At 54.2% G+C, this 23,746-nt stretch overlaps 1 protein-coding gene across 1 annotated transcript; it reads left to right on the plus strand.

Annotated features, from left to right (window-relative positions):
• Positions 1-16,433: 16,433 nt before the first annotated feature.
• On the plus strand, positions 16,434-23,471 carry LOC143171430 (twist-related protein 2-like). Its single transcript, XM_076360399.1, has 2 exons — positions 16,434-16,938; positions 23,373-23,471. The coding sequence occupies exon 1, from the start codon at positions 16,447-16,449 to the stop codon at positions 16,930-16,932; it is 486 nt and encodes a 161-aa protein (XP_076216514.1). The 5' UTR covers positions 16,434-16,446; the 3' UTR covers positions 16,933-16,938; positions 23,373-23,471.
• The last annotated feature ends 275 nt before the right edge of the window (positions 23,472-23,746 follow it).

The raw sequence follows: 23,746 nt of genomic DNA on the forward strand, positions 1-23,746 counted from the left end.
TGAGTGACGGTTTCCCCCCACCCTGTGCTATGGGATGGGTTTGCAGCTCGGTGGATCCAGACACCCTCCAAAGGAAGGGTAGAGCAGCCCTTGACCGCCCTGGTCAGGAGGGTAAAAGCCTCCTCCTCTCCTGGGGAAAGGTTTCCAGCCCTTGCTCTAAACCAGGCAGGGCAGCACCCCAGCCCACATTACCTGCTCGTCCCTCTGGTGTTGGGATACAAGGGGAGCAGAGGTCCCGTGTGGCTCTAAAGGTCCAGAGCAACCCCCCGGGCAGACTTGAGTCCATCATCTTGCCATGAGAGCCCTTCTCTACCTGCAGACTCCCCAAAGTCTTGGCGATCCCAGCCCCACTCTCAGGGTAGACCAGGCTTTACGATCCAACAGGACCTTTTCCATGCAGTTGCCCGGTTTTCACTCAGTTGGAGGAGCAGCGGCGTTCGTATCACCTGGCACTTGGCAGCATAAGGAAGTCTTCAGAAATCGGGCAGCATCTGCTGGATTTGGCACGTGTGTTGGGGCTCGCAGAGGACCTTTGGTGTTGGAAGGAGCCTGCCGTGAAGCACAGCTCTGCCTGCAGCCTGCTGTCACACCACCGGTGCACGTCTCCAACAGCTTGCCGAGACCCACTGTTGGGGTCTCGGCACCCTCCCAGAGGGTCCGTTGCTTGCCTGCGTCGGTGGCCCTGGTCCCACCTTCCTGCCTGAGCAGTGCTTGAAGACATTCAAAGCAACATTAACAAAAACAACAGACTTTTTGCATTTTGGCAATCTGCTTTCAAGATGTGAGGAGGACGGAAACGGTGTTTCAAAGGCTTTGAGCGCTGCAGCCCCGCCAGACATGGAGGCCTCTGCAGATGAGCCTCACTGGAGCTGCTGAACATGGGCCTTCAAAGGTGAGTTTGAGTGGAGAAGGATGCTCAGTGTCTGCTGGTCAGGATGACGCCGTCTTTGGTGTGTTGGGTCCATAAATCTTGGCTGTCTGTCCTCTAAGTGGGCTCTGGGGCTGTGCTTAGTGGTGTCCAACAGCTCTAAGGCATGGGGCAGAGCCCGGGGCTCCATGCAGCCGGGGCAAAGAGGTCTTCAGCTATCCTTGAGGTAGCCATGGATGGTCCTAAGCGTGGCTGGGCTGGGAGCGTGGTGCTGGGAGGGACCAGCCATGTAGGCAAGTGGGTCAAACGTCTGCCCGGACGCTAGGTCCCTGCTCCCTCGGGGATGTCCACCCATCCAGCTGGACGGTGCCACGTTGGGTCTGCTGTGCTTGCAGGACCCATTTCCTGGCAGTGCGGGCGCTGAGAAGGGGAATCCATCTGCGACACAGAGCAGAGCAAGGGAGAGGGGACCGTTTCACAAGCCTTGCAGGAAAGGGGGACCTCAGTCATGCTTGGTGGCACCAAGCTCTGCAGAGCAGCCCTGCCCTGCCGTGCAGATCCGCCTGGATGCATGGTTTGCTGCAAGCGCAGTCCCCAGTCTTGCAGCGGGGCCGGCCCGCCCTGCGAAGAGGGAGCCGACTCAGCACATATTTGCTCTTTGTTTACTGGCTGTTGCTTGTAAAAAAAAAAAAGGAAAAAAAAATCCCCCAAATAGCATTTTAATAACTGCAGCCCTTGCACGCAACGTCCTGATCGGAGCAGGAGGGAGCTGTATGCCGTTGTGTGCTGGCTGGAGCGAGATGTAGCAGGCATGGGGTTTTTTTGGACACGAATGAGAGGCTGGGTTAGCGCTGCTTCAGAGGCATTGCTGGATGAGGCCAACGCGGCAATGAGCTGGAGGCGGCAGGCGTGGGGTAGCCCTGGGCACGGGACAGGGCTGGACGTGATGGCTAGAGGGTAGCAGTGGATGTGGTAAGGTGGGGTGACCTTGGACGGGGCAGGCAGGGATAGTGTTTGGCACGGCCAGTACGGGTTAAAAGAATAAAATAGGGCTAGAAGGGACCTTTTGGTAGTCTTTGGTCTGGCAACCTCCTCACGGCAGGGACAACTGCAAGGTCTCACTGCATCCAGCCCCAATCCTGAGGGTGGCTCTGGGTCTGGACAGGGTGGAGAGGACAGGACAACCTGCCCAAGGGAAGCACAGCAAGGAAGAGTCCCTGCAGAAGACCTCTTTGCTGGAGCAAGCAACCCCAGAGGTGTCTCCCTGCTCCCAGATGCCAAACCTCAAGCTGAGTGGATGCTGGACTCACGGACACGAGCCCAGAGCAGGTCCTCCTGGTCATCATCTTCAGCACTAAGTCCTGCCAGGCTGATGCTCTTCCCAAGGGAATTTGTGGTCCTGCCTTGTGCTTCTCACAAGCCAACAGGCAGAGGTGGGTTTTGGTAAAAATTAACAGTGGGATTAAAAGTCCCCAAGTGAGCTGATTTAGTGTCGGGATAAGCTAACCGAAGCGCAGACGGAGCTGGGAGGCAGCCATGGTCTGAGGGGGGGGTTGAGCATCACACACAGAACTGGGAATAGTTATTTTTAGGACATCTTTCAGTTTGGAGAACAACCAAGTAAGTAAAATGATTCAATATGGTTCCAATATTTAACAAGGAGGCTGAAAATTGCCGGGTTGAAGTGGAGTATCTAGAAAGGGCCTTTGAGACAATATTTATGGAAAGCAGTGATATGCAGCCAAAAGGAGCCAAACCACAGCTTTGCAAAGAGGTTATCGGATGGTTCTGGCACCTCCGAGGAGGTTACTCTGCAGTTTGGAGCTGGCTGGAGGGCTCTGGTCCTCTCCTGGGACAGCCCACGCTGCAGGCTTGGAGCTGAGCTGGGCTGGCAGCAACTTTTCATGGAAGGGTCGTTGCTTATCTTCCTCCTAAACCAGGAATGAAAGAGCAAAGAAGTGAAGAAAGGGCGAAAAAGCCAAGAATGAACTGAAATAATCATTGCAGAGTAAAACACGACTGCAAACAAAAAGGCAAGCAATGAAACGGGTGCCCTTCCCCTCCTCCTGCAAGTGCTTGGGCTGTGACATCCTCCACCAGATCCTGTTTACTCCATGCCTGATGTGGCTGGAAACATCTCGCTGAGCCAGCGCCGTGCCAGGACATGTCTCTTGGCCCACAGCTCCTTGATACAGTTCAGTGGTTCAGTTCAGCCTTGTAGGGGAGAAATCATTCTGGAAATAATTATATTAAAAATCTTGCGGGTTGGTAGCTAGGTCCTGAAGCTGAGGGCTCCGAAGCTAAAGATCAACCCTCAAAAAGTAAAAACTTCTCCCCTATCTCCCCAGTGCCTGGAAGATGGAGTTGGTTTGGCATGCGCAGAGTTTGGGATGGGCACCCCAAAGCCCACCAGACCAACGCACGCTCCTCCTCCTTTCCAAATAGGATTTTTTGTTTTGTTTTCCCACCCTGGGGAAGATTTGCTCGGTGGGATGGGATCAGCCAAATTCTGGTTGGGAGGCAGCTTCACCCAGGGAGGGCATTGGGAAAAATCGCGAGTGCCAGCGGTGGCAAGAAGACATCGTCAAGAAGGGTTTTATATTTCCAAATGTTGAAAATACACTTTGGTTCCATTTTTTGTTATTCTAATTCTTAATACACCCAGGTCTTGCACTCAGGCATTCAGACCCTCCTCTGCTGCCAACGCCTTTGCGTTGCAATGTCTTCGCATCACTAGCAAATTGCTTTTACCTTCCTCCTGGTTTTTAAGCGAATGAAAACATTAAGGAGGCCTGTCCCCAAGCAGTCCCTGAGGGACCCCAAGCCAGGGGCAGTCCCTCTTCCACGACAGCCCCATGTCTCCCCTTTCGCCCATGCCTTCCCCAGTTCAACCCCCTTTTTCTCCAGTTTACCTACAAGTACCTGTGGAGCAATTTATCAAATATGTTAATAAAGTCCAGACAGAGGAGATCTGCACGGCCTTTGTTCAGAAAATAATTTTTGATCAAAGACAATTATCGAGTTAGCCCAAGGTGAGCTCATTCTGTGCCACTTTTATCCAATTATCTCCCTATCTTTGATAGTTTTTTGCCTTCCAGATTTCCTCCAGGCCCTTGCACACCGCCGGGGTCGCAATCACTTGCCTCTCTTGCCCTTCTGACAATAAAAGCTCCGTATTTACTGTCTTTACTCAGTTGGTTTTATTTTCCACCAAGTCATGATACTTATATTTATCACAGATCAAGGTTTCAGTGCTCCAGCACACAATACTCATGGAGGTTTGCCTTCACCTCCAAGGTGCTTGCTCCGTAAACTCCTGCGCCCTCATCCTCCTCACTGGATCACGGAGTCGTCTGGGGAGATGTCTAAATTGTCTTTAAGCTCGATCCTATCTGCACTGCACAGATGTAATCTTTTTTGCCCTCTTTTTGTGTATATAGCGAAAGGGCTTTCCAGCTGAACTTCTTTAGCCAGGGCTAATTCAACCTGGCTTAGGATAATTCTGACTTTATCCCCGCAGAGCTCTCCAAGAAAGAGATGTTTTCTTTGGTTCTTTTTCTTTCTACTTGTAAACGGAACTTTTCAGTGGAGTTTTCCCCCTCTCCATCTCAAAAAAAAAAGTGGTTCCCCTGTGAAACACGTATACTTTAGCTATCCTTTCAATTTAACCCACTTCAGCTCACGATCAGTCATTTCAGATTACACTTTATCCCAGCCTCCCTTGGAAGATGGTTTGTTGCCCATGTTTCCCCCAACCCCCAATGCTCTCTCCAGCCCTCAGAAAAACCAAAACTTCAACAAGACCTTCCTGGTTCCCCTGAAAACACCCAACCGCGCGGTGCTTTGCATCACAGGACACGTTCCCTTTTACATTGCGGCCTGGACAAAAATTTTTATTTCAGGTGATGGGAGGAGAAGGTAAGGAGCTGGAGGACTCTCGTTCCTCAGTGGGGAGGAATCAACCCTTTGGAAAATCAGCCTGGGCATTCAGCTGCCCAGGCAGGAGGCAGACAGCCCAACCCAGCCCAGACCTACAAGCAACCCAGCTCGCAGCGAGGTGGTGATGTGGCATCTCCTCCTTTAGGAGTTTTTCCACCAAGATGATCTTCTCCTTGCCTTGTCTAGCTTTCATCCATCCCTGCTCAAGTCTACGTGCCTGCACCTACCAGGTGATGTGCTTAGTGGCAGCTGGCAGCAGCGCAAGGAGACCTGCAGGGAGCAACAGGTATGGTTGAGCGGCAGGTATGGCTTTTCTAGAAAGGCACAACCTACAGCGAGCCTGAAAGCGTCTGCTGCTTGGTCTGGAGAAGGAACCATTGAGAGAAGACCTGACCATGGTCTTCGGGGGCTGATTTACGGAGGAGAGGGACGATCTGCTCTTCTTGTCCAGTCCAGATGGGAAGAGAAGTCAGGCTTAAACTACAGCACAGACGTAGGTTCGGTCTTGGGAAGGATTAGGGAGGACAGCGGGTTGCTGGTGTGGGCTGCCTGGTCCCCTTTGCCGGCAGGACAAACTGGACGGGCATCTGCAGACGTGGCAGGGGAGCGACCGATGCATCCTGGGGACAGAAGGACGCATGGGTTGACCTCTCCGAGTCCTCTCAGCTGCAATTTTCCATGACTCGACCTTTTAGCCTAGCCAAAATTGCCGAATTTGAACTCATGACTGGTTTGGGAGTGGATGAAGCGGGATGCATCAGCATAGGAACTGCCTGCCGGAGACACGGGGTTGGAGGGGCTCCGTGGCCAGCCCTGCTCCCCGGCCAGTGCCTCTCTGCCTGTTGATGCTTGAATCAGCTCCGTAGCATCCCTGGTTTTTCCACTGCCTCGGGCTCCTCTGCCCAGGACCATGCGTTCGGGTCGGTCTGTGTTTCCCCAACTCTGACGTTGTTTCTCCAAACATTACCCAACGCCTTCCCTGGCTGTAGCTCTGGCCCTCGGGCAGCCACACAGCTTAATACGCACTCATAAACCCATTTGATATTGACTGTCTCTACATCTTGGGCTCCGCTCAGCTCAGGTTTGGCGCCGGGTAACCCCGTCCCAACACAGCGGTGAGATACAGGCACACGGTGGGAGGAGAGGGGACAGCCCCGGGGTGTTTGTGGCAGCGAGTGTGGGTACCAGGGTAGCTGGCTCTGCAGCCCGCCTGTACGCATGGCCCTGGACGAGTGGCTTGATCCCTTCCTGCTCCGTGCTGCGCAGCGCATCCCTTTTTTTTAATACACCCCTTGAAGGCATCTCCAGATTTTGTAGCTCATGCTCTTGCCTTTCTCTCCTTTAAATCTTACTTGGAAGCTTTTAGCTGATACATTAGCCCAATAAAGTCCAACAATTGGAGAGAAACCCAATCCTACCCCCACCCAACCCCCCTTCTCCATCGAGATCAAACGGGTTTTAATCGGAATAGAATTTCCTTTGACAAAATGAGTAAAATCTGTCGTTCGCATCCGCCCAGCCAGCCGCTCCTCAGCCCTGGGCTGTGTATCTGTGCTCGGTGCAGGAGCTGAAATCTCCCCTTTCTGCTCACCCCCGTCCTGCTGCCAGCCCCGGCTGGACAGCCCATCCTCACTTGTGGCTTTGTCACCCCCGAGGGGCGGTGGGGTCCCACTGAGCTGTGCCGGGAACCCTCCCCTGCGGAGATACAGAGGATGTGAGCACCAGCCTCAGCTGCTGGAGCATCCAGGCTGCCCCTCCTGCAGAGCCTGGCATCCTCCCGGTGTGCTTGAGGACGGGGACGCGCCGAAGTGCCGCGGATGATCGGACATCTGCTCTCACGAAAGCCCCGTGGCTAGTTAGCAAAGTCCCTCTGCAAATGAAAGCTCCTGCCATGGCGCTCAGGAAATGGGCCTCAAACCCAACTCCAAAGCACCAGCAACTCGTTCCAGCCGCGGAGGGGAGAGTTTCCTTTCATCTCCAGCCAGGAGTTTAACCGGCCTTTCGTCTCTCCCCAGACAAGGCTTTGAAGGCTTGCAGGGTCCTCCCACATGTGCTGCTGGGGCTGGGAGTGGTGTCAGCTCTGGGACCGGGAGGGAGGAGAGGGAGGAAAGCAGCATGGGAGAAAAGTGTTCTTCCCTTCAGGTGATGCCCAAATGGGGCAACTGGAGGGGCTCCTGCAAACTGCCTTCACCCCGGATGGTCATGAAGAGCAGGAGGCACCCAGGGGCTGGGGACATCCCAGGGCCAGAGCACTGTGGGACATGCCGTCCCACGGATCTCCTGGTGGTTTTGAACTGCTGCAAAGGCAGCTTAAAAGAGGTTCCGGAGCTCTTGGGAATGGAGGCAGAGATGCTACCCCTTGCTTTACCAGGCTTTTGGGGGGGTCTTTGGGCTTGAAGGGTCTGTTTTCTGCCCAGGACTGTGCTGTGGGGAGAGCAAAAGTGTTTTATACAGATTGCAGAGATGGAGTTTGGTTCTCACTGGCAGCAAATTATCAGTGCTGTGGGGAAGGGTCCGGGCTCCCTACCACCCCTCTACTCCAGCACTCGCTCAGTCCCCCTTCTCCAAAGTCCTTCCTCCTCTTTCTGGCCCTCTGTGACTTAGCTGATAACAGCCCAGGGCATGGGGTGATGGTGATGGAGGGTGATGCTAATGTGTCTAGAGGCTGGGGGTGGGAGAGGGCCCAGCGTGTCCTCTCCCATCCCACCCAAGTCTGCCCTAAGATGTTGCTCATAACTCTGCTCTGCCAAGCATGGGCCAGCTGGGAGCCCTGGGAAGCCACCAGGCTCTGAGTGTGAGCTACTAATTTGCTCCGAGATGCTAGTGGTTTGCATGAGTGTGGACTCTCACGCAGAGCCGTGTGAAGAAGACCCGGCACGTTGGCTTTTCTGAGACCCCCTTTTTCCTCCATCCCTTGGGTTGGCATGGCCCCAGTTTGGCCCACGGCTTGAAGGGAGGAGATGCAGAAAACTGAGTCAGCTTTGAGTGCGTACAAAGTTGCTCACATAAAAATAACTCGGCGTTCTTTGGGATGTGCATCATCGGTATCATCCGTCTGTCTGTCTGCTCTGTACTTTTGCGGCCTTATCCTGCTGGTAGGCTTTGTGCCATTTAGATAACAGCCCAAGGAAAACTGCTATAAAATGCGTGCGCTTGCTGGTGTCTTCCTTTTTTGCTTCTCTAGGTGCCCCCAGCAGAAAACCACATATTTTTTCCCCTGTTTTCACTCCCTCCCAGTTCCTGAACCTGAATCTCTGGTTGATTTGCTGTGAGCAGGAGCACGAGGGACCAAGACAGTTTGGTCGCTGCTTGGGAGTAACACCAAGTGAAACGTCTCCTCCCATCCGGGGAAGATGCTCTCGGACAGGGACCCCCTGGGGCAAATTCAACCCCTGCCCTTCTAACACCTTCTTGCACAGATTTTTCCAGAGGCTGTTTTGCTCACAGATTAAACGAAACCTACCACAAATGTTGGCCTTGTTGCTAACAGCAGTTTTGAACTTCGCTTTCCCACAATACTTGAGCTGATGTTGGAGGATCGCGTGGTGCTCTGCATGGGGCAGATGGAGGTCAGGATGGCTTTGACTTACTGGATCCTCTCCAGTTCTGTGCAGTGAGAGAGGTAACTGCACACAAAAATACGTATTTGCTTCAAATTCCTCTTAAAGCGAGAGACCAGGTTCAGCTCACTGGGGGAGAAAAGAGTCAACTTTGGTGGCTTTATTGGGATTTCAGGATCATGCGCAGGGGAGAGGGGAGGGACAATTTGGTAGCGGGGTGGCAAAGTGCGTGGCCATGCACATGGTAGCTAGAGGGAAAAGGTGTGTGAAGGATGGATGAGTAGACTGCTACGTATGTGTGGAGACGGAGTTAGCACTGCAAGAGTTGTCCAGAAGTTGGATGCTGGAAGATCTGAGCCTGAAACAGAGGGATGGGCACAGGGTGACCCACAGATGAGCCATCCCAAGGGTCAGGAAAAGGCAGAAATGGACTGGTATGGAGCCCAGGGGTGCAGCTCACAAAAATAAGGACTGTATTTCCTCTCGTGAGCTCCCACACTTCAGAAACTGCTTTTTTGGGGGTTAATAGCTGCAAGGGGAGGCTTTGATGCCTTTGCAGGGGGGAAGCAGGCCTGGAGCAGGGGGATTAGGCAGCATTTACACATTCAGAGAGGATTAAACCATGAAACTCCCTAGGAGCAGAAGACGACCCTTTGGTTTCCCTTCCCACAGACCGGACTGGAGGCTGTAGGATCTCCTGGCTGGAAGTGACTCACCGTGGGAGTAGATGAGCTGATGCACAGCGTGATGGAAAGATGCTTCCTGCTAACCCAGCCACAGTCGTCAGGATCCTTGCGCCATCTGACAGTGAGTCACTGACCTCTCATCCTTGGGTTACTGGTGCTAGCCCAGGTCCACCCGGGTACTGGGAAGCACTGGGATAAAATGCAGAGCTCCCAGTCAAGCCCTCGCCTGCAACGTGCCCACAGCACATCTTGTTTCCTTCCCCTTGAATGCATCAAGCAGATCTGGGGCATCACGGCACCCCATTTATTACCCCAACCTGTTCATGAGGCGCAAATCTCGGTGCCTCCAGCTGGAGGGAGCCGGGGGAAGGTTGTCCTCGGCCAGATGTGAGCAGCGGTGCAGGGTGAAGCGCGTGGAGGTAGCAAGGCAGAGGGGGGGTTTGCTTTGCACCAGGAGAAGGAGCTGCACATCTGGAGCCAGGGTCGGGTCCTGCAGCCGGGTCTGCAGAGCCAGGGAGCTGTGGTAAGCGGGGATGGGCACCTCACAAGGTTTCTCTCTGCCTGGCACTTAAATCCAAAGCAAGAAATTAAAGGCAAGGATGACAGAAGGTTTTTATTTACTCCTGAGGTGCAAGACAACAACAGGTATAAGCACAACTACTCACAAGCTACAAAGACGATGGAGCCACACTGTTCTTGGTAGTGCTGGGTGATACAGCCAGGGGTGAACAAAACACCTCGTATCTGGGCAGAGGAGCTGGTCCAAGAAATGTTTGCTGAAGGGATGAAGTAGACTCAGGGTTAGGCTGCTCACCAGGCAGGAATGGGTTCGCTGCTCGCAGGAGTACCTGAGCTATAGGGCTCTTGCTCCCTCCTCCCCCAAATTTTCTTCGCCTGCAAAGACTGCATTTGTCCTCTCCATCCCATCTCCTGGAGCAATGCTTGTTCAGTTATCTACTGACCACAGCACGTAGCACCACCTGCCCCGTCATCTGGGGTGCCCTCCCAGGGTGGCTTCGTGTCTGTGAGGCATTGCACGGGATTTGCAAAGCAGCTGGGTCCTTTGGAGGAGAAAGCTGGAGTAAATAGGAAAAGCAACTGCTTGTGATGATCTTTTATTACTAGCAGGAAAGCAGATCCTATGGGAGTTGATCCACTTCAGCGCTGCCTGGGACTGATGCAAAGTCAAGGGCAGCGCAAGGTCGCAATCACAGGCAGCGCCTGGTCTCCCAGCCAAGGCTGCACGACCGTCTCCGTTAGCAGCAGTGGCCGGAGGAGGGCTCGGCTCGGCTGCCGTGCCCCGGCGTGAGCACATCACGCTCGGCTTCCCCCCGAGCCTTGGCTCGTGCGGCGCCAGGGCTGGGCTGGAGGCGGCTTCGGTGGGAATTATTCAGCTCGTGGGGAGGCTCTTGGCAGTGAGACCCAGAACATGGCGTTTTGCTCCTTTGATGGCCAGATGGAAACAGATGCGGAAGAAGCGGAGGGAAAAAAAAAGCCCCAAACTTTCACGTGTAAAAATTAACTGGAACAGGATGGTCGTCAGTGAGGGGTGGTGGTTGGCATCTGCGGGCGGCACGCAGGACGTCCCTCCATCGCTCATCCCACCTCCCCATCCCGCGGCTCCGCTCCCAGGGAAGGGGCAAAGCAAGGCAGAAAAGAACCGCGGCGCTCAGCCCGTCTCACCAGCAACGCCACTGGCCAGACCCCATCCACCACCCCGAGTCCCGTCTGCCCCCGGCTCGGGGAGGGGTGGAGGGGTGGAGGGGGTGCGTTTTGGTGGGGAACATCTTTTAGTTCTTAAAAAGTTCAGCGAGTTCCAGGAACATTATGTCACTTTGACAAGGAAATGAATTGCGAGGCCATCAATCAAAGCTGCAGGCGTGCGGATCAAAGGACCCCGCAGCGCTCGAGTTCCCTTTTACAGCCAGAGCCCTGCACGATCCCCCTTGCCCATATTCCCTGCGGTTGCTGCAGCAACAGCACGCTACAGCGGATGCTTCGCATTTTTATTCGCACCACACATGTTTCTACTCTAACACTGCAATAACTAGAAAAACCTGCGAAACCAAAGCTGCTTCCCCAGCCTCCAGGGGCAGCGGCTATTCCTGGCTCCCTTTAATGTTCTCAATTTATTAGCGTTATCCTCCTTTTTTTCACGCAGGATGAAATAGAGATTATTTTTGTCCTTTCTAACAAAGAAAAGGAGCTTGCAAAAAAAAAACCCCACCACCAAACCCTCTGCATCGAGGCTGGGCCTCTGATTTTGTGCCCAGAATTATTTGCAGGCGTAATCAGGTCCTCGGCCATCAAAGCGATGCTATCGACGGCACCGGGCTCACACATGGACCGTGTTATCCCTGCGCAGCCCCAGCTCTTCGCAGCGGCGGGCAGGTTTGCAGCCCCGTTTTACCAGCGAGCAAACTGAGGGTGGAGCTGGGGGGTGGCACTTTCTCAGCTTCTCTGGCCCGAAACGGCATTTGCACACAGACCGTGATGTATGTCCTGTCCCAGCCCCACTCTGCCCACCAAGGGCAAGTCGTTGCATCTGTGGAGGTTGTTCGGGTTGAGCCCAGCTCTCTCAGCCACTCCTCTTTACACTGTTAGAGCAGATGCAGCCCTGGTTTACGCCACACAACACAAGAAAAATCATGGGTTCAACCTCCCCACCAGAACCCAAGGATGCAGAAACCTTCTGTCCACCATCCTTATACCCATGGTGGTGGAGCATCAGCTCCATACCGAGCTCTTCCCCAGCGTGCATTAACGCAAAGACCCCGTCTACCCCGTGAGACCTCCTCCCATCACAGCCACCCAGCTCGGTGTGTCTGACAAGGTCAGGGCAGGTCCTCATACTCCAGATCCAACTCAGAAAAGCCAAAAGATGTGACATCACCAGTGAATAAGAAGCAAATTGCTAAAATAAATGTTTTCTATTTGAGATATTAAGTGGTTCCTCTGCGCTCCCGTGGGGTGTCCTGAGTGGGACGGAGCTGGACCTGGAGGCATGGCAGTGCCACACTGTCCTTCAGACCATGCAGAGAGGTCCACCTCTTGCTCTGGTGGACCATCCCTGCAGACCTGTGGCAGACGGAGAGAGGCCAGGACGTCCCAGGACAACAGTCTGACGTTTGTGAGAGCCGGTGAGTTGTCCTGAAAGGAGGTGAGTAAGGATTTGTGCCAACGCTCAGCTCTCCTGGGACTGAGACGAAAGCCTGGTCCCCCACGGGGACAGCACGGAGTGGAGCTGGGGTCACCAGGGGTTTTGGAGACCTGCTTACGGTGAAGAGACCAAAAGGGCTTGGCTTGTTTTGCAGCCAAGCAGATGGCAGAGGGGGGTCAGACAGATCCAGGACTGAAGGCTCGTGACGAGCACCTACAGGCGGTGTGAGGCTCAGAGACAGAAATGGGCTCAGGTTGACCAAGATGTGCTTTCAGCCCACCAAAGGATGCGGTTTGGTTTTTGAGGGGGACACCTCAACCCCTTTCTAAAGAAACCTTGGCTCCCACCTCAACCCCACAAAAGAACTCCCATTTGAGGTCCTACAGCCTCTGTGAAGTTGTTGGTGTGCCTCAGCCCTGGTTTTCCGGGCGACGGGCTCCCTGCTCCCTCGCTCTCTGCCCGTGTGTGGTTTGGTAGTGTCCTTGCTTTCTTTTTTCACCTTTTCTTTCTTTCCAAAGCGCTAACTGGCCCCGCAGGAGCCCTGCAAACCATCTTCCAGGCTCAGATCTGCTGAGGACACCCCAACGCCGGGGACATTTCCTACCTAAACCAAAAAAAACCCTGCTCAGGAAAGATGGATGTGAGTGGTGAGAGGGCAGAGGAGGACCAGGAGGAGAGGTGGGCAGAGGGGCTGGGACACGGTGGGAATTCAAATCTTCCATCTGGTGGCTTCTCACTGAATTAAGCGAGCTAGGCTTTTTTTTTTTTTTCCCTCTGCATATTTAAGGTCTGAAATTTTCACTGATCTGTCAAAACGAGCGCTATAAAATCCCCAGCTAGCTGGAAAAGCAACGTTATTGAAACCAGTTTGGTGACTCGTGACCTTTCCATGAAAAGTTTATATTAATATTCCTCCAAAAAACACTCACTGAAAGAACAAATTGAAATGTTTAAAGGCAAATAGTCTTGCCACAAAACATCCAGATCTGGGTAAAAAAGCCCGCTTGAGCAGTTCGGGGTGCTTAGCTGATCCTTCCCGCAGATCAAAGCTCATTGTATTTCTCCTTTTGCTCAAGGATATCAGCAACAATACCGAACTTCACTTCCTTCGTCCAAAACCATTCGCCAGCGAAATTGAATTAAACGTATTTTTTTTAAAAAGGAAAACAATAATAAAAAAAAATTAATAAAAAAATAAAAGCCAGGCACAAGCCCGTGCCCCAGCTGGTGTTAATTGGCAGCTCCCCAGCCCTCGGCAGCGCTGAGCCAGCTCCTCCAAGCGCGGGATCAGAGGACCCTGGCTCCTGCCTAAATCCTGCCCTCCCTGGGGTATTTTTTCCTCGCCCTTTGTTTTCTCTCGCTTTCCCAGGCCCCTGTGATCTATTGTCTTTCCGCATTATGAACATCTGATATTAGTCGCTGTCTTGACAACGCTCGCGTGTGAGTAATGCGTTGAGCCGATGCCCTGCCGGCACCGCGGGCTTCGGTGAGGAGGAAGGAGGAAAGTCACTGGGCTCCATCCCAGCAGGTCTGAGTATCAACCTGTTTCTGAGCATCTTTTACTTCCTTAAGCAATCTTCGGCATTTTTCAAACGTTGGCTCTCTGCTAGCTCCCATCCGTGGCCACTGCCATCCCTGACAAGTTGACGCGAGCGCAGGGAGGATGGGGCTGAGCCAAAGCCCTCTCAGATCCAAAATCATTGTCCTGCGTCGCTCAGGTCTCCCTGGGACAGGGGCCGAGGTGGCTCTTTGAGGTTGCTATTTCACTTGGGCCCCCGCCCAGCGTGAAGGATGTTCGAGAGAAACCCGTGGAAGAATGTGAAAACACACAATGTCCTTAAAATAGAGAAAAGCATCTGTACGGTGCCTGCCTCCCGAGTGGAAAAGCAGCATCTGGGCGGGTGTAATGAGGAAGGCAAAGGGGTTGGAAAGGGTTTTGCTGTGAGCGCTGATGGACAACGGGGTGCGTGTCTGGTCAGCAAGGCTACAGATGCTTGGCAGGTCTATGGAGCTTGTTTTTACGAAATACCTTGTCGCTGAGCTTGAATTGAGGGGTTTTTTTTCTACTGGAAACGGGTGTAGCTTGCTTGAGCAAAGTTGGCCAAGTCGCTTGCTTTTATTCAGCCCCACCTCAAAGAGCAGAGAGGACATCCTCCTCCTCCTCCTCCTCCTCTTCAGGCTGTAGGGAGCGGGTCAGAGGTTCAGGAGAAGACTGCAGTACAACAGTACAGGTTATTCAGGATGAAGATAATACTGACAAGATGAGAATATTAATTTGTTATATGCAGCAAGACAAAAAAAAAAAAAAAGGTTGTTGTCTTTTAAAGGACTTTCTCCTGCAGCCTCCTGGTCGTGCTCAGCCTGAGTTGCCGCATCCCCATCACCGCCAGTCTGGGGGTAGGTGGGAATCCCGCTACGGCACGGTGCAGGCTCATCAGCGTAGGAGAACTCTGTACTACGTTATATATTTCTGTTAGTAAAATATATTATATATGGAAACTTGTTGTGTGTTATAAAAAGGAGCTAATTTTAAAAATACCTATACAGATACAGGCATGCCAACTCAACCATTTATGTTTTATTGATATTATTTTAATTACTTTGATGAATCACTGACGCTGTTTTAAACTATATTGTTCCCATAATACCCCTTTGTGCTCTCATTATCAGACAGAGCAGCAAAGCAAGATTTCAGCAAGGGTTATGGAGCTCTGCTGGGGGTAGACTCCAATATCCCCAAGAAACGTCGTGCCAGGACTTCAGTGTCCCCCCAAAGAGACTCAGGGTGAGAGCTCCCGATGACCAGGAGCAGGGAGCAATGCCGGGAGAGCGTGATGAGCAGAGACAGCTTGGACGGGGTCAACAGGCACTGGAGAAGAAACACCTTGGAGAGGCAGAGAGGGCACAGGCAGGAGACGGGAAGGTTATAGGGGTTCCCAAAGGTGTAGGACTTTTTTGGGAGCGGGTGGCTGGGCATAGGAGGATGGTGGGTCACCAGTGGCCTCCAGTTTCATGTGTTGATTCTACTGGTGTGATAACAGAGGGTTGAAAACTATTCAATGTAAGGAGGGACCTGGGCAGAATATTTTATGCCTTGGTGGGCTGAATCCGGACCTCCAACCTTGGCTAAAAGAGGATGCAACGCTCCCAGCATTTCTGCAGGGAGGAGAAAGAGGGTTTATTTGTAGGCAAGCTCAGGAGCGGAGTAAGGAAGCAATACTGCTTATAGTGCTTGATTTCCTGGGGAAATCAGGGGCAGAACTGGCTGTGGATCCAGCCAGGAACTGGACCTGGACCTGTTCCACCCTCTCTATCTGCAATAGCAGCCATATTTATTTGAAAAGACTTTTGATGGTGGAGGAGTATTGGCTTCCATCTGTATAATAAAGGCTATCGTAGCCTGCCAGAAACGTAGACAGAGGAAGGGAGATGGATGGATGGATGGATGGATGGATGGATGGATGGATGGATGGATGGATGGATGACTGAGTGGATGAGCGGGTGGATGGATGAACGGATGCAAACTCAAGTTCATTTTGTATTATGCCATTTCTCGAGAGCAGTATGGATGCCTATCACTGTTGCTTCTTCCTTTGGACTCAGAGAATACCCTGTATTGCTCATTGAAACATCCATTGCTCCACATTTCCACTTGAATCTCTCATAGATAAAAGTCTCCTATTCCAAACTGGGCAAGTGAATATTTCTGGCTGGCTTTTGCAGGGTCAACTGGGCTTAAAAAAGAAAAAAAAAAAAAGACTAAAACCCAAAAGAGCCTCCCCTGAACTCCCTGGCTGGTGCTGACATTAGCATAGGCAATGTCCCCTGACATCCGGGCAGCAGGCAGGAGCATCTGTGCCGGAGGGCTTGGGGGTGTCGGTGGAGGAGGGAGGGAGGAAATCTGGAACCCATAAGCTCCACTGATGTTTGCATTACCTTGCACGGCTGCATTGGTCTGTGTCTGGTCCGCCCACGGTCCCCCTCGCCCTATCAGCAAGAGCCATTCCCCAAAGTTATTCGAACGCCCTCCTCTCTGTAGCCCAAAGGAAAAACCAACCGAGCTCCTTGGAGGGCTCCGCAAGGCTTGGGAAGTCCGGGGAGGCTGAAGGGTTGATGCTCCAGGCTGCACTTCTTGAGTGGGCGCTGGCTGCTCTCCAGGCCGCCTCGCCGATGTGCTGTGGCCGTCGCATCTCGTGAGACCCCAGAGCCCTTCGCCTGCAAGGTGCCGAGAAGATGAAAGAGGAAAGCATGTGCCCGGACTCCCCCGAAGGCAGCCTGGTCACCAGCGAGGAGGAAGGCGAGCGGCTGCACAAGAAATGCCTCCGCAAGCGTGGCCAGGGGGGCAAGCCGGCAGAGGACTGCGGTGCTCCCTCACCGCAGGGCAAGCGGAGCAAGCGCAGCCCCGTCCCGCAGTCCTTTGAGGACGTGCACACGCAGCGCGTGATCGCCAACGTGCGTGAACGCCAGCGGACCCAGTCGCTCAACGACGCCTTCGCGGAGCTGCGGAAGATCATCCCGACGCTGCCCTCCGACAAGCTGAGCAAGATCCAAACCCTCAAGCTGGCCGCCCGCTACATAGACTTCTTGTACCAGGTCCTGCAGAGCGATGAGCTGGACCACAAGATCACCAGCTGCAACTACCTGGCCCACGAGAGGCTCAGCTACGCCTTCTCCGTCTGGAGGATGGAAGGGGCTTGGTCCATGTCTGCATCCCACTGAGCCGGGGTATGTATCGCCACCTCCCCGCCGACACCTCCGCACATCCCTCGTTCCTGCATCCTCCATGCATCTCCCCAGCTCGGTCCTGCGGGGGAAACGCACAGCAGCCGCCCCCTCCTCACGCTCCACGTGCAAGCGATTTGCTTTAACAAACCCCAGAAGCTGCCAAGGCTGGCGGTCGGAGGAGGTGGTGATTCCCAACCTCGCCGGGGCCGGTAGGACGTTGCAGGGAGCCGAGCAGCGGAGCCCTAAAGCAACTGATCTCATTTAGCGGGGTCTGGTCCGGGGCAGGCTAGTGAAAGGTTTAAAACGAGGGCTTAAAAAATCTGATTTATCCTCCCACGGTAACCCAGGAGGGCGCGTAAATCAGCAGACACCCTCCTGAATGTGCTTGGGTTACCGAGGTGTCAAAACTGCACGAGCAAGACCAGCGGCCGCCCCGCAGCCATCGGCCGACGGCTGCTGTTGCTCCCACTGCGCGAAGAGCCCAGCCTTGTCCTCGCCGCCCGGGCAAAACCTGGCAGCCGTTTCCTGAAGCCGTTGGGTGGCCCTGGGGCCTCCAGCCTGCCGGGCTTTCTCCTACCCCTCTCCTAAAGCGCTGAAGATAAGACGGGATCCGTAATCCCTTCGGATCTGTAGGCATCCTACACTGCAGGGAATAAAATATCGAGTGAGGATGCTGGGGCAGCGAGGTTTGCCCACTCGTTGCACCGCACCTCTTGTTTGATGTGCTCAGCACCATCCAGCCACCGCCTGAGCATCCTTTCAATCACTGGCAAAGCTGCTGAGAGGAGAGGGGAATAATCCTGTTTTCAGTGCTTTAGGTCTCATTGGGCTGGGAGAAAGGGGGAACGGGGGGAGAAGGCTCAGCTACGTGCTAACGTTTCCTGCAGCTCATGAGCAGGAGCAGAAAGCTCCGGAGGACATTCCCAAGCCATGGACTTTGGGGACACTTCATGGGAGCCCAGCCCAGCTCCCGAGAGTCCCCTTTGTCCCCTAAACAGGATCAGGGCTTCTGACTTTCCTCGAGCACTGACTCATTAACCCCTGTCTTGTGTCGGCCCCGGCGCTGGGGGTTAGAGACCGCCGGGCCCTCTGGGGAAGCCAACTGCAAAAGGACTCTTATTTTTCCTGCACCCACCACTAAGGGCTGCAACGTGGAAAACCCTTTTATTCTGATTTTCTGCCAGCTATTGGGGTCAGCCTTGTGCAACCTCCTTACGTGCCATTTCTCCTCCTGGCTGGTCTTACTGAAGCCCCAGTTCAGTGCAGGGACCCACGTGCCCAGCCGTGGTCTCCCTGCGGGCAGAAGCAGCATATCTATAACGTGAGACAATCCAGACCCTGTGACGAGAAGTGCCGAGCGGGTGCAAGACCCTAATTAAAGCCGTGCTGACCCCCAGCTGGGGCAGGGAGCTGGTGCGATGCTGCAGCCCGATGTGAGACCGCCGGTGCCCGCCTCGTCATGGGTGCAGCCTGGTGAGGACGACGGGCTCCCCGGTGCCTTCGCCTTTAGGGTATGTCTGGGGGAAGCCACAGTGCAAAAAAAAAGTAATCCGCTCTCCACCCTGGTCTTGCGTTCCGAAAGGCCGGAGGGAGTGGGAAAGGGAGGAAAGCGGCCTTTCTGAGACAAAATAAATCATAGCAAATTCCTGCAAAGTGGCCCAAATGATGCCCGGGCGGTCAGGAACCTTCTGCCACGGCCGGTGTCCCCCCCCATGAGCACCGCTGACCCTCCTGCCTTTGGGTTTTGCCACGTAACAGCCCTGAATTTCAGGCCAGATCAGCAGATATAGGTGCAGCCACTGGCTAAAGATGTTGACCGGCTCCCAGGGGGATTTCATTTAAGGGTGTGCCACATTTAAACTCTCGTTTTCCTGCAAACCTTGCTAAGATCGCTTCTAACCAACAGAAAAACTGCCAGTTTTCTAAATCCGTGTATAGATTTCAATTATTTGGGGCAGACCTGGTTGTTTAAAAACTGATGAGAAAGACTGTCCTTGCTGGAAGCAGGATAGCTGCCCCTTAGCCGTGGCTGGGTGCCGCCGGGGACACCTTCCCCTTCGGGACAGCCAGAAGCGAAGCGTGTGGTTACTTGTTCTTACTTTGAGAAGCCAAAAAGCTGCCAGGGACTGTCTGGATGCTGAGCCCCCTGAGCAGATCAAGCCCGTATCCCGCCCAGCGCCTCCCTCACCCTCTTCCGGGCATCACATTTTTGCAGCCCTGTGAGTTTTGCAGTTTGCAGCGGGGTTATCCTCTTTCGGAGGATGCGGGGTGCTCCGTGCATGCTCCCAAAAGACGGGGGCTGCCCGTCGCGGCTTTGCCCTGCTCCTAGGTTCTCAAGAGAGGTGGAATCAGCAGGAGCGTGGGTTTCTTTGGTGGATGGTTTTTCAGAGCTTCAGCACTGTGCTGACGAAGCCCGCGCTGACGAGCTGCGCGCTTTGTTAAAGCCCAGCTAAAGGCGTTTTCGCTCTGGGGAGGCGTGGGGTTTTTGAGTCCCCTCGCCATCGCCCCCAGACCCGGGGCCGTTGCTCTCGGCACACGCGTGTCTGCTCCCTGTTGCGTGTGTGGGCTGACGTGCAGCTCTGCGTCCGGTCATTGACTTGTAGACCTGTTTATTTAAGCTGAGTGCTTGGCAGGAATTGTGCTCCCATGATAAACAGAGGAATTAAAGACACTTAGTGATCTTAAAGACGTCTCTGCTAAATGACAAAGCCTCCGTGTAAAACCCCTCATGTCCTGTGAGCGTGGTACTCTCAGTGTGCTTATCATTGCTGGTTAATATTCATCCCAAGCGGCTCCGGTGCTTGCCTTGAGGCGAAGCATCCTTCAGCTGAATAGATAATAATCTGCTTTGTGCCGACCTGCAGCGGTATTCGGGTACCAATTAGCAACTCCCAGCTGGGCAGGGAAGTAACGGGAGGAGGATTTGCTAAGCAAAGACCAAAAAGAGGGAACAGCCACAGGGGAAGCGATGCTGGCGTTGGAAAGGCTGCGTCTCTTTCCTGTAAGTGAATTAACCCAGCACTTGCAATGGGACTGTAATTTTATAATGTAAAGCAGCTAATGGCTGCTGCGCGCCCCGGCATACTGGTCTCCACTGGAACTCAGCCTATTAAATATCAAAGGGCGCTGGAATAGCTGGATGTGGATATGCCCTTGTTAACCAGGAGACATCATCCGGGGAAAGAGGGATTGAGCCCTCAGGCAAGAAAAATAATGTTTGAAGTCCCCCAAGCTCACGGTTTTTCAGCACAGTCTTGAGCACATTAAAATGGTTTCTTTTCCTGCTGGAGGAGAAAATGAGGCTGGAAGCTGAAACTGCTGGGGGGGAAAGACTGGTGGAGTTGTAAGGGGTGATATTTCTTGCCCTTCATTTGTCTCCCTGGATTTATTGTCTTTCTCGCGTTGCCCTCACTTAATTGTCTATCCTGAAAGACCTTGGATAAATCTTCCCTTTGGGGACTGTTGCTCTTGCTTGGAGTCTGCTTTGTTGGGTGGATGTTTCATTTTCTTTTATTTATAAATATGTCTCATTGCACAGTATTAAAGCACCAGGGTATTAAAGGAGCTTGGGGAGAGCTCTCTTCCCTATTCAGATCTGCTCAGAAAATGCATTTAAAGCAGCATCTGCTTCAAAAAGCTGAGATCCCTCTGCAGCCTGGCAAGAAAGCACAATCCCCGCTGGCTGAGCTGTCTTGCCACCCTGGATCAGTCCTTTAAAAGCAGCGAGAAGTGGGTCCATTCACCCACTGCTGGTTAAACTGGCCAAGGTGGCCCAGGAGCCCCGGGCTGGGTTAGAGCAAGCCCAGGCGCTGGGCTCCTCCTTAGCCAGGTCCAGCGTGCGAGGAGTCGCGCTGGCAGGAACCACCTCGCTTTCACTTTTGGTTTGAGCTCCCAGAAGAGACGAAGAGTTCCCCAAATCCTGGCAAATCTGTGCCTGGGTGATTTTTTTCCTCCTTCCATTCGGTGAAGGGCTATGTTAAGCACCAGCCGTGCTCTGTGCTCCTATCCACGCGCTCTGGCAGGATGCTTCTGGGGTTTGCTCCTTGCTCTGGCGTGGAGCGGGTTTAGAGGTCAGAATTTTCCCCCAAAGGCTGCTGTCTTCTCCCACGAGCGCAGAGCTGGGGGTAGAAGAGATGTTTGGTGCCTTGAAGGCTCCAGCTTTGGTGCCCCGAGGCAGGAGGAGCTGCCCTAGATGAGGGATGTGGGACATCCCCCAAAATCCCAGGGCTGATCTCACGCGTTGGCTCTGGGTAAGGATGCAGGACCAGATGGGGCTGGGGATGCTCAGTCTGACCACAACCAGCCCACACCGTGCCGGGGCTGTCGGGGGACGCCCCGACTGCTGTGTAGCAGCAAGGGATGGCATCACCTTGATGTCCCGGAGCTGCTCTGCTGCAGTTCCTGGAGCCCAGCCCGGAGCAGGGAGAGCTGCAGGCTGTCCGGCCATCCCTCTCCAGGTCCCTTGGCATGAGAGCATCCAGCACAAGGACATGTCAAAGGGCGGCTGGGGCTGCCATTAATTTCACTGTTAGAAAAGCCTTTTTCCAGCAAAAACTTCCACTTTTCTATTAAAGATGGAAGAACTCAACACCAAACCTGCCTGGGGGGGGCCGGGCTCTTCTCCATCGCAGGAAGGCAGGTTCTCAGCACTACTCAGGATTAGTTAAAATTAAAACAGAGATAAAATTACAGAGCCAGCCCTCACGAGCATTAAAATGTCTGCCGGTTTACGATCCCCGCGAGGAGATGGGCTCGCTAGATCTCAGCTGCGTTCGCTTAGCCCAGAGGAATGCCTTTGAAACGAGCCTGTATTTCATTGCCGAATGTCACGGGAATGCACCTGGGATCTGAGGGGGAACGAAGGAGATGCGTTAACGAGACGGGCTTTGCATTTAATTTCCTTTTATAGGGCTGTACCTGAGCAGAGACGAGGGTGCTAATGCAGTGGAGGGAGGGAAGGACAGTCGTCAGCCGGGGCGTTGAGGACAGGCTCGCAGAGCGATGTGTCTCCCTGGCTCTGTGGTCTGGTCCATGCCAGCCCCGTGAACGTCCGTCCCCAAGCCCTGCACGCTCAGAGCAGGGCTGGTCTCCTCTGGAGGGTCCCGCAGTCCTTCGGCAGCCTTCAAAATCGTGCCGTGAATGCGTTATTTGGCGTTAGACCTTGTTGGCTTGAGACATGGCTGTGCCGCGAGGCAAGCGGAGATTATTAACGTTTATATGGGCTGGGTTGAGATGCTCGTGCCTGTGCTTCCCACAACCCAGGACATCCCTGTGCCGTGCCGGTTGGACGCCAGCCTTTTTGGCTGCCTATTGTGCCAGGCACCGTTGCCCTTGAGCGCCGTGGATGCGCACAGCGCCCATCACAGACCTTTCGGACCACGGTCCCAAAGGGACAGCAATGGGACACATGGGGCTTTGGGGATTTTTTCTCTCTCTGCCACCTGGCTCGGGCAGGCTCTGTCCTGTCTGCAAGCCCCGAGGGCAGCCCTGCCTGCAGAGAGGGTGGGCAGGGGCTGCCCCCAGCAGCCTGCTGGCCCCCGTCTGCATTATCTCAGCTGGTGCCCAGGGGTGAATTACTGGAGGGTTTGATTTATTCCTCTCCAGGCTCCTCTCCAGAGAGTTAAAGGTCTCAGCTATTGTGCAAGGAGGGACTAGAAAAGCAGGAGGCAAAGGGCGGAGGGGATGAAATAAAACCAGAGACCTAGGGGCGATGGGGAGGAAGCCCAGAGAGCACCAGGGCCAGCAAAATGAAGCCATTGCCCCACGGGGCTTGAGTCCCCTTGCACCCCCATGCCCGGGCCCTCAAGACCTGCTGGAGCCATTCCTAATCTCCTCCAGCCCTTGCAGGAGACGTTTCCCCCTGCCCAAGGTCCAGATCAGGCTGCCGGCTCGGCTTGCCCTGCTTTTGCTCTCGGTTCACCCACACCGCGGCCCCTGGCTCCAGGCTGGCGTCCGGCGTCGGCTGGAGGCGCCCGGCAGCTCCGCGGGGTCCCCTCCAATGTCACCCACCCTGGGAACAGCCTGTCATCTTCCGGGCTGGAGAGGGAACAGTTCATCACGGGATAACGCCGGTCCTCCTCACGGAGGGGAGGGAAGGGGAGATGAGCGGTTCGGCTGCTTTCCTTCTCCATCCTCCCAGAGAAGCATATGTGGGGTAAAAGCTGTGATTTTTTTTTTTTGGAACGCTCACGGTCCTGGGCTCAGGTGCGGGGGCATTTCCCAGCGCGTCCCATGCAAACGCTTGTGGCTATGGGAAAGTCTGCGAATGTGAAGCACGAAGGCTCAGGAGCCAGCAACCGAACGCGGCTCTTCCCCCCGCTGGCTTCCCAGCCAAGCGCCGGATTTTGCATGATTTTGGGAAGCCTGGGCTGGCCGTGCCGAGCCAAAACCTCGGTGACTTGGCAGCCAGGCTGACCCTGCCTGTCTCCCCTTAGGTCTTACGCCTCCGCCTCGATGGAAACAAGCAGCAGCTCGCCAGCACCCGGGCACCCAGACCCAGCCACCCCACTCTCCTCCACCACCCGAAAAACGACAGCAGCCTCCCCAGCGAGCAGGAGAGGACGTGCCCTGTCCCGCCCCACCAGCCCCCTCACCCGGGGCTGCTCTGACCCCCTCCAAACCCCAGGGCTGGGGCAGAGGGACCTGAACCAGGACCCAGGTGGTTTTGCTTGGAACGAGCTTGGTTGGATGCTGCGTATGCAACTCTTTAGGGTGTAATTTATTTTTGACTCGCAGGTAAGAAATAGTCGAGTTACCTACTCCAGTACTAGCCGCCTGCTTCCCGAGCCTGCAGGGAAGCCGATGTCCC

Source organism: Aptenodytes patagonicus, chromosome 27 (genome assembly GCF_965638725.1).
Source record: "Aptenodytes patagonicus chromosome 27, bAptPat1.pri.cur, whole genome shotgun sequence".
In the NCBI taxonomy this organism is placed as follows: Eukaryota; Metazoa; Chordata; class Aves; order Sphenisciformes; family Spheniscidae; genus Aptenodytes; species Aptenodytes patagonicus.